This window comes from Musa acuminata, chromosome BXJ3-8, assembly GCF_036884655.1.
Source record: "Musa acuminata AAA Group cultivar baxijiao chromosome BXJ3-8, Cavendish_Baxijiao_AAA, whole genome shotgun sequence".
NCBI classification, from domain to species: Eukaryota; Viridiplantae; Streptophyta; class Magnoliopsida; order Zingiberales; family Musaceae; genus Musa; species Musa acuminata.
This window is the reverse complement of record NC_088356.1, coordinates 13,272,442-13,282,880: the sequence shown is the minus strand read 5'-3', so window position 1 is coordinate 13,282,880 and position 10,439 is coordinate 13,272,442. Positions and strand designations below refer to the sequence as shown.

General features: G+C 39.2%; 1 protein-coding gene across 1 annotated transcript; it reads left to right on the top strand.

Moving 5' to 3' along the window:
• Nucleotides 1-53: 53 nt before the first annotated feature.
• On the top strand, nt 54-9,003 carry LOC103994561 (uncharacterized). Its single transcript, XM_009414924.3, has 7 exons — nt 54-1,082; nt 3,517-3,825; nt 3,935-4,218; nt 5,294-6,325; nt 6,591-6,759; nt 7,774-7,931; nt 8,510-9,003. The coding sequence occupies exons 1-7, from the start codon at nt 227-229 to the stop codon at nt 8,750-8,752; spliced, it is 3,051 nt and encodes a 1,016-aa protein (XP_009413199.1). The 5' UTR covers nt 54-226; the 3' UTR covers nt 8,753-9,003.
• Nucleotides 9,004-10,439: the final 1,436 nt, after the last annotated feature.

Genomic DNA, 10,439 nt, shown 5'->3' with positions numbered 1-10,439 from the left:
CTGGTCTTCCGAGAGAGAGAGAGAGAGAGAGAGAGAGAAGGGAAAAAAAAAAGGGGAAAAATCAAGGTACACTAATGTGATCCCCTGTACCCTCAGGCGGAGAAAAATCAAGGTTCCTTAATTTGATCTCCGACGTACTGCTGTCCGAGTAGGACTGCTTCTCGCTCTCTCCCTCCTCTCATTCTACACGTCGCTTCCTCTCCCGACCGAAGACACGAAGAGGGAGATGGAGGCCATCACCCACGCTTCCTCCGCCTGCTGCTGTTGCGGAGTCTCCGCAGCGGCAGCTGTTCCCAAGGCGTTTCTTACCGCAAGCATCGTCTTTCAACCGTCTATTCTCTTCAAGCGGACCTTTACTTGTTCGTCCTCTCGTCTCCTTCAGGCCTCCCTTTGTCCCGTTTCCTCCTCTCCGATTCCCTTCCTCATTCGTAATAGCAGCACCACCCCGGGCTCACCTCTTCCTCGCCCTCGGCTACAATCATCTCCACGGCCATCATCGAATCTTTTGCGCAGCAGTGGTGGGAGAAGCGGAAGTAGCAACATCAGGAAAAAGAAAATAAGTCGGCCCCAACGGCAAAAGCCGGTCGTCGTAGTGAAACGGACGAGTGAAGAGTGCGTACCTTCCTTGGAGGAGGCTTCCATCAGCGTCCGGACCCTCTACCAGAACGGGGATCCACTAGGGCGCCGGGAATTGGGCAAGTGCGTTGTTCGCTGGATCAGCCAGGGCATGCGCTCCATGGCCTCCGACTTCGCCTCCGCAGAGGTCCAGGGCGAGTTTTCGGAGTTCAGGCACCGCATGGGGTTGCCCACGATCGGTGGCACGCCGGCCGACGGTGGTGCTGGAGGGGCAGCCATTGGTGGTCTTGCCTTCGTTATCCAGGCCCAACCCTACCTCTATGCCGTACCAATGCCGAAAGGCCTTGAGGCCCTCTGTTTCAAGGCCTGCACCCACTACCCAACCCTTTTTGACCATTTTCAGCGCGAGCTCCGAGATGTATTGCAGGATCTCCAGTGTCAGGCTATCTTCAGCGATTGGCGTGCTACGGAGTCCTGGAAGCTCCTCAAGGACATTGCGAATTCAGGTCTAACATGATAAACCCCAGTTGTACCTTTTTCATATGATATCGGGATGAGACCATAAATAATGCGCAGATAAGATTGTTGGTGCATTCTCAACCTGAGGAAATATAAATTTGTACATCATAACCGACTTATTTGTTTTTTCCATGTCACACTACACTAATTTAGAGATCAATGAACCTAATTTAGAGTGGTCCTTGTAACAAGAGAACAATGTGCATACCCAAGTCTAAGGATTTGTATTGTTGAAGTATCTTAATTTATCATATTCATGTCAGCTTTGATCTTTTCGACACAAAATTCTGGAATGGGGAGAAAGAAATAAAGCATTGCCACCACCAGTAAAGAAGAATTAAGCTAATGGAGCTTTGACAAACATAGATGTCGTGAGTCATCTACCTTTTATAAGATTGCCTAGCCTGTAATTTGGTCGTCACAATGAACTTCCTTCTTTAGAAGGGGATGAAGAAATGGCTCTTAATTAGTTACTTCTAGGGAGGTGAATTAACTTTGTATTAAATTAGCCAGAGATAAGGTCTTTCAAATTTCTCCAAGCATTCTTAGTTCATAAGCTTCAACTGTTGCTACTTGCTGTGATCATCTCTGTTACATGGGTTTTCAGATTCATCTCCATGATTCTGTTTAGATAATTTCCATTTTGGTAATTATTAAACTTCTTAATTATAATTTTCATACAACATGACAAAAGTTCACATTGTTTTGTCACTCGGAGCTGTCATCTTAAAAATCATAGATTCTTGCCACCTCTCACTCAACATGGCTATCACATGTAGTCATTCATTCCCCTCTCAGTTCCAGATTATTTTATTTACCTCTGTGAATAGGCAGCACACATTCAATTTCTTGTGGCTTAATTCCCTCAGGTCAGGAGAGACTTACTTTTCTGATAGAAAATCTGTATTTTTATGAGTTCTGTACTTCTATATACCTTATTTAAAGTTCTTTCAGACTTCCAACTTTTCCTTATTGCATCATCTTCATATTTATTTGCTAGATACTTAAGTAAAATTCTGCCAAATCTAATAATCATTAATTTATATCTGTGGTTCATCTACTGTATTCTTATAAAATTATTAGCTTTAAGATTCGATCATTGTTTTTGAAAAACAAAATGCCTTGAATATGTGAAACACTGGAAACTTGAAAGCTTATGACTATAGAATTGTATCATGCTTATGTATGCCCAAGCAAGAGCCTGGTTTGTTTTCTGAGATGGCTTGGGCCTGAATGTTGAAGCAGATTAGTATGTGATGTAGTAGTACTTTTTCCCTCTTGAACTTATTGATTTTGTTGGAGAATATTAAATGGTAGAGATACTGATATTTCAAGTTATGCTGGCAACCATTTTCTTGCACTGGTTGGTTTGAGCTGAAAAATTGACAATGATAGATGCAGGCTGCTTTTAGGTTCAAACATTGCCAGGTGTTCTCTAACCATTAGGGTTCATACTCTGAAGCTGACCCCACATAAATATTTGGATGTGCAGATCTGAATGTTTAGTTTCTGTGCAGTTTATAGATATAATCTCATAACTTAATAGATCTTATTTTGGCTTAAATTTTTGTCTTAAGGCATTTTAACTCCTTGTTCAATAATTTTGCAAGCCACTTGAATTAACAGAGTTATCCAGACTTCCATGCAGATTTAAGTACAATTCTCAAGGAGAGCAGAACTGCGTTAATTATCTCATTTGATGTATATGACCAGTACATTTCAATTTGAACAAAATCTCACCCTCCTTATTAACTTTGTTAACTCTGGACATATTACTATTTCCTTAGGTTTCTGCATATACTAATTTTAGATGTTAAGTTATAAAGAAAACAATGAGCCGCTTGCAAATTAGTGCTAAATGGAAAAAAAAAAAGTTCTCTCTGATTCTTTCCAGTTATTGATCAGCTTGTGTGTGTTTGTGCATCTATTGATCTAAACATATACTAATTTTGTCAATTTAATTTTGATGGTGACTCCATACCGCATTGAGGTTCCAAGGATTTTGTGTGTTACACTTGATCTGCATCATGCTTTCTGTGTCCAGAAAACCCAGTGGTTGGCTCAAAACTAATTGTAGAAATACTCCTCGTGTTACTTCAATCACACCAAATTATCCAGATCAACAAATCTATTTAGAAAGATTCTCTGGATGAGCTATCCTATCGGGGAGCTTTTCCATTTTAGTGGGTACACCTGTACAAATGAGTTTGAACATCTTTAAACAAACAACTAGATTCATATTTCTTCAGATTGACTACTACAGCAAAAGAAAGGCAAGATGAGATGCTTTTGCATACTCTGTAATATGTGAATTATGATGCCTTGCTTGTTGAACTCTTGACTTCTTAATATGGCTTTTGTTTCTAGCTTCTTTCCTTGTACTTGTAATTAACCAGGCAACTTACATTATCCTATATGCAGCACAGCATCGAGCAGCAGTTCGGAAGACACCCCAGTCCAGGCCTATCCATAGTGGTATGGGGATGGAGTTGGAGAAGGCTAAAGCAATGCAAGCTAAAATTGAAGATTTTGTCAAGCATATGTCTGAACTTCTTCGCATAGAGCGTGATTCAGAATTGGAGTTTACCCAAGAGGAACTGAATGCTGTACCCATGCCAAATGGTAAACAAGATACACCAAAGCCAACTGAGTATCTAGTTAGTCACGGGCAGGCCCAGCAAGAGCAATGTGACACCCTATGCAATTTGAACGCGATTAGTTCTTCTATTGGTAAGCTCAAATTTTATTTGTTTTATCTACACAGGTTAGGCAAACAACCAAGCACTTGACCTTCTTAGCCACATGCAAAGGTTTAACTTTAATAACTTGATGTTAACAGGATTAGGAGGCATGCATTTGGTCCTTTTTAAAGTTGAAGGAAACCATAGGCTGCCACCAACGACTCTCTCTCCAGGGGACACTGTTTGTGTGAGAACATGTAATAGTAGGGGTGAAGGGGCAACTTCTTGCATGCAAGGGTTTGTGAACAATTTAGGTGAAGATGGATGTAGCATCATTGTTGCTCTAGAATCTCGCCATGGTGATCCCACCTTTTCTAAGCTATTCGGGAAGAATGTACGCATTGACCGAATACAAGGATTAGCTGATGCACTAACATACGAGGTACTGAAATGTATTATCTTACACTTTTAGTCACACAACATTTTCGCAGTTCTGTCTACTTAGAAATATCTTAACCTTGTGTTTACATTTATTAGAAATATTTTCATTCGTGAACAATTAATATCGATTTGATAGAGAATAAATGGGGGTAAAATGAGGAAGAATCGTTTAAGATGGCACAGACATGTGCTCAGGAGACCCACATATGCGCTAGTTAGAAGAGGTGAAATGATTATTCTTAGTGGTATGTGGAGAGGTAGAGGTAAACTTAAAAAGACCTTAATAGAAACTATAAATAAAGATTTAAATACTCTTAACTTAACTAAAGATATGACTCTTTACATATCTCGATCGCAAAAGATCGATCTCAAACAGCTGAGACTTTATGGCTTTTTTGTTATTGTTGTGTTAACATATTTTCTTTAGATGCAATGAGGGATTATACATTGTTCTTGAGATACAATTTGATTACAAAGCATTGTTGTGAAAGATACTATAGGTGCTATTGGGGTTTCATTCAGTTTGAGTCTATGGCAACTTGATATTTCATGAGGGTCCATGCCATCATGAGAGAATGGCCATTCTTTTGTCATGCCAGCATAAGATTGGCTCAGAGCTCAAATAACAGGCATGAACCCTGTGAAATTCCATGCCATCAACATAAGTTATGCTGATATATCATTGGCAGCTCCGGTACTGCAAAATAATAATAAAAAACTTTCTGTATGGGTCCTGTAGAAGCAAGTGGCAACAATTCTATCATATTCACTTTTAGAATTATGATGTGTTTTCTTTAGATGTTAATGTCAGGATAAAAGATGCTGTGTTTAATTGTAGTGGAATTTGTATATTTTTTCGAGAATTAGATTGGAAATGCATTGACTATTCTGCAATTCTTTACATATCCAATCAGCTACTTCTCTACATCACATGCAGCAACCATGTAGTTTCTGTTTGTGCTACCATGATCTATATGTTTTTTTTATTTTAATGGAATTACCTATTTATAACTGTGAATCTCAGTTATATAAATGCTTCCTTTATTTCTCTTAGTCACTACTTGTAATTTTGACAGCGCAATTGTGAAGCACTAATGCTGCTACAGAAGAATGGTTTGCAGAAGAAGAATCCCTCGATTCTCATAGTTGCTACTCTTTTTGGAGACAAGGAAGATATCATGTGGCTACAGCAGAATAATATAGTTGAATGGGGTCAAGCAAATCTCGATGGATTAATAGAAAAAGGAAAGTTTGATGAATCTCAGCGAAAAGCTATTGCATTGGGGTTGAACAAAAAACGACCCATTTTAGTTGTCCAAGGGCCTCCTGGTACTGGCAAGACAGGGTTGCTTAAGGAACTCATTACCCTTGCAGTTCAACAAGGTGAACGTGTACTTGTGACGGCTCCTACTAATGCAGCTGTGGACAACATGGTTGAAAAACTCTCTGATGTTGGACTGAACATAGTTCGTGTTGGAAATCCAGCTCGCATTTCTACAATTGTGGCTTCAAAATCTTTAGGGCATATTGTTGATGATAAGCTTGCAGTATTTAAAAAAGAGTTTGAGAGAAAGAAATCGGACTTAAGGAAGGACCTTAGGCTTTGTCTAAATGATGATTCTCTTGCAGCAGGTATACGCCAACTCCTCAAACAACTCGGAAAGACTTTAAAGAAGAAAGAGAAGGATACGATTAAAGAAGTACTCTCAAGTGCTGAAGTTGTACTTGCCACTAATACTGGAGCAGCTGACCCCCTTATCCGAAGATTGGGAGCCTTTGATCTGGTGATTATAGATGAGGCAGGGCAAGCAATTGAACCATCTTGTTGGATCCCAATCTTGCAAGGAAAGCGTTGCATATTGGCAGGCGATCAGTGTCAGCTTGCACCAGTAATTTTATCTAGAAAGGCCATGGAAGGTGGACTTGGTATATCTCTCATGGAAAGTGCATCAAACATGCATGAAGGTATGCTGACGACAAAGTTGACACTTCAATATCGAATGCATGATGCCATAGCCAGTTGGGCTTCAAAGGAGATGTATGACGGGTTGCTGCAATCTTCCCCATTGGTCTCCTCTCATCTACTTGTTGATTCTCCCTTTGTTAAGGTGTGTCATACAGGATCCATCAAATTGTATGAAAATAATCATTTTTTCTTTTGTCATTTCTATTTTCTGATTCCTAAATATTTTGCATGTTTCATATATATCGTGTCATGCATTAAGTACTTTACACTGACTCACTTGAAAGAAGACATCCCAAAATAAAATGTATTTTCTTTTTTGAAAATGATATGTTTTCCATTTGGATCTCCTGGTTCTCTGAAATAAGAAAATTCTTGACTGTTTGATGATTGCCTTGTATTCATTCCAGGCCACATGGATAACTCAGTGTCCACTTCTTTTACTTGATACACGAATGCCATACGGAAGTTTATATATTGGATGTGAGGAGCATTTGGATCCTGCTGGCACAGGTTCCTTTTACAATGAAGGGGAGGCAGACATTGTTATCCAGCACATTTTCAATCTTATATATTCTGGTACATTTCTTTTTTGGCACATTATTGTATGAAATTTACTTCAGTTGTGTCTTTTGAATTTCTAATAATGTACCCTCCATCTTTGCCATTGTATCCTATGTTCATACAAAATGGTTCATTCTGTCTTTTCAATTTTTGGCAGGGATTCTTTTATGAAGTGTTGTATAATTATTTGATGAGCTTGTGTTATCAGATTCACGGATGTTGCTATGCTTTTGTATTTGTTATAATTTTACAGATGAGTAAACAAATACTCTTGAATGCTTATATTTATTAATTGGAGAGATACCGCTAGTTAATAAGAACACTTTTAAATTCATGGGTTTACATAAGGATTGCCATTAATCAGCAGAGGGGCATGCATGCTCATATATGGTTTACTGTGCCATGCTGTGCTAATCAGCTCAACTATGTGCCATCCAGTACATGCCACTAGTGTTGTTTGGTACCATGAATGCAACTCCTCAGTATGTTTCTGGAATAGCATGTGTCAACCCACATTGATTCGTGTCAACAAACATAGTAATCCTTGGTTTTGCATCGTTTCTAACCACTCTATGCCTGCATATATTGCCAAATTCAGTTGTCTTATAATTTTTATATGCAGATTAACAGTAGGAGTTTAAGAACTGTTGTTTCTGCTCAAAACATTATAAGTTTGTTTGTAGTTTAGCTCCAGAGATAGAATAGTTAGATCAGAAGATATTGTCGATATATCAGGACAGTATTATTTCGTTTGTCATAAACACCAGAGACTTAAATTACATTGATCTTGTTAACAATTCAATCCCCTAGTCTACCACCTGGTACATGGTAATATGTAATACACCCTTCTATACGATGTCGATGGTCTATGGGTGTTTGAAAAATTAGTGTTTTCTTAATCTAAGATTTGCATGTCTGCTATTTAAGATAGCTAGCTATATGAGGTGTTGTCCTTGATTATTTTTTACGTATAGCTGACACTGCAACCATTTGCCTTGCTCCTCACAATCCAAGGTGCTTATCATGCAGGAGTTTTGCCATCCACAATTGCTGTTCAATCGCCTTATGTTGCTCAGGTCCAGCTCCTGAGGGATAGACTCGATAACTATCCAGAAGCTTCTGGTGTTGAGATTGCAACTATAGACAGTTTCCAAGGACGAGAGGCTGATGCCGTTATTATTTCAATGGTATGCTAGTTTCATGCAACCCTGAGCTTGGTATCTAGTAGTAGTGCATCCTTTTTGTCTGCTCATTGGTTGTAGTTAGTATCTTTCATAAAAAATCCACATAATGCAACTGGATCTATCAGTTCCTTGCTGGTGTTAGTATTTTACGTTCTTTCACTATTTCATTTGTTTTTGGTGCTTGGAATGATTTCTTGTTCTGAACCTCACTGTGATTGTGATTGTTACCTACACTACAATCATAATTGAGATCTCTATTTGTCCTTTAACCTCCGGGTTATTTTATGGCTCTTAATTCTGCTAAGAGCAAACTTAGTCATCCCTTGCACCGAGTACCACTAGCACAGATTGCAACCAAGTATAAGCAGATACAAGTATGTATTTGTTGTGGACTTGCATAGTGCCAATTTATGATTCTGGATAGGTGTCCTTTTGATTAACAGTCATCTGAAGTTGGTTGGTGACATTTAATAAAATGTGGCATGATGGTTCATGCATCAACGTCCATGTTAGGGAATAAATTATGATTTCTTGATAAGTATGTAACTGATGATAGACATCCGCTTCTCTTGCTTCTGCAGGTCCGATCTAACACATTAGGTGCAGTTGGATTCCTAGGAGACAGCAGGCGAATGAATGTGGCAATAACAAGAGCACGCAAACACGTCGCGGTTGTGTGTGATAGCTCGACCATATGCCATAATACATTCTTGGCTAGGCTCCTACGCCATATTCGACGTTTCGGCAGGGTGAGACATGCTGAACCTGGGTCTTTTGAGGGACCCGGATTGAGCATAGATCCTCTATTGCCTTCCATAAATTGATTAATGCATCATCTTCTATACACCCCTTTTTCTTTGTTTTTTTGCCTTTTCTCCGGTGAACGTAAAGGAAAGGATTGCCGGGGGAGAAATTATTGAGAATATGTTTATAAATTATTCTGAAGTTTGTTAATTAATTGTTGCAAGTAAAAGAACGTTGCTACCTACAACTCGTGAGCATATTCTTTTCAAAGGTCATTTCCTGTATGTAACTCATTCAACTTAGTGATTTAATAATGTTGACAAGTGTGAAACTTTGGTATCGGCAAAACTAGAACACAGCTCTCAATACTTTTATTTCCAGCAATTTAGTACGACTGCATGTTAATCAGTAAAAGCAGACGAGTCGAGTTCTGGACGTATGCCGGAGCTTCGACGACAAGAACACAGCACGCTAGGACTCGGCAGTCAAGGCTGGCCATTACACTTTCGTTCGATCCCACCCTGCTGTAGATCCAAAAAGCACGGAGGTGGAATCCACGCACACGTTTTGCAGGGCTAAAACCTTCTCCCCATCGTGTCCTGAAGGAATGTAATGTAAAAATATAATAATCTAATTATTATCAGCTTCTTTCGGTATTATATTTTGGTGGGATCATATTTGGAATATGGGTGGATGGAACTGGTCTAATCCCTTTTCAAACATCAATGGCGTAAGCTTCAAGAACGTTACGGTCTCAGTAAATCGAAGGTGGCAATAATGCTTTGACCTGAGATTATGCCCAAGTTAAATTATGCCCCCAATGTGATAGCTCCTAAGGTTAAAGAGAGATTATGATTCAGATAGATCTAAGAATATGTCCCCATTTTACTGTCTCTCAAAATCCTATTTGTAGCAGTATTGGGAAGATCTCGGTGTTGTCATCGGAGAGAGTTAAACGATAATGGATATTATTTCTCGTTTGGTAGTCAGTGGTGTGGCCACTTACTTGGTAGCACCAAAAGTAAAACGTAAATGATGACTAATGAAAACAGAAACGCAAGGAAATTGTACCCCTCACATACCGCATCATTCGAAGTAGCATAAACAAATTATTTGATCTCTTGACCAATTACATCGACCAATTAAGGATGTTTCTCAGCAATTATGTCTTTTAGATGGCACGAAGCAGAAACTGGCCTGGGAGGCATGATCTGAATTCCCACAAAGAAAGAATGAAAATTTTGTTGATCCACAGTCCTTCTGCAATTGGTGATGAAGTGCAAGTTTTACTGACTGATAGAAGCTGGCAACGAAAGCATGACAGAAACATATACTAATAATACTCCCCAAAAAGCAAGGAAAAAGGCAAATAATCGAAATGTTTATTTCATACTCTCGGAATCAAAATCACCGACTTCATGTTGATTATTTGAAGAGTTTCAAAGTGCAAAATGTCTGCAAAAACCAGAATCGTTTCTGATTTCTATGTTTTATTTTCCTGATGATGCTTCACGTTTTGATAACCTCGAGATTGGTCGTCTGAAGGCTCGAAATGGGAGCAACTTGATCTGCCTCGAGACATCGAAAAGTGGTCGGAGATGATTGAAGATCCGGATGATCAGTGAAGATCTAAATGTCCGATGAAGTATATATCGTTTTTGATGTGTCATCCGGAACCGTTCCAAAGACCAAGGTTGGGAATGTCTGACTCGTTTCCTGATGTAGAGGAACGAGGAATGCAAAAGAGATAAAATAATCTTTGTAGTG

Bases quoted from the DNA above. Each gene is read 5' to 3' on its own strand.
- LOC103994561 (XM_009414924.3), top strand. From the start codon at position 227: ATGGAGGCCATCACCCACGCTTCCTCCGCCTGCTGCTGTTGCGGAGTC. The intron at 3,826-3,934 runs GTAAGCTCAAAT...TGATGTTAACAG, and splicing joins CGCGATTAGTTCTTCTATTG to GATTAGGAGGCATGCATTTG. The intron at 6,326-6,590 runs GTGTGTCATACA...TATTCATTCCAG, and splicing joins TTGATTCTCCCTTTGTTAAG to GCCACATGGATAACTCAGTG.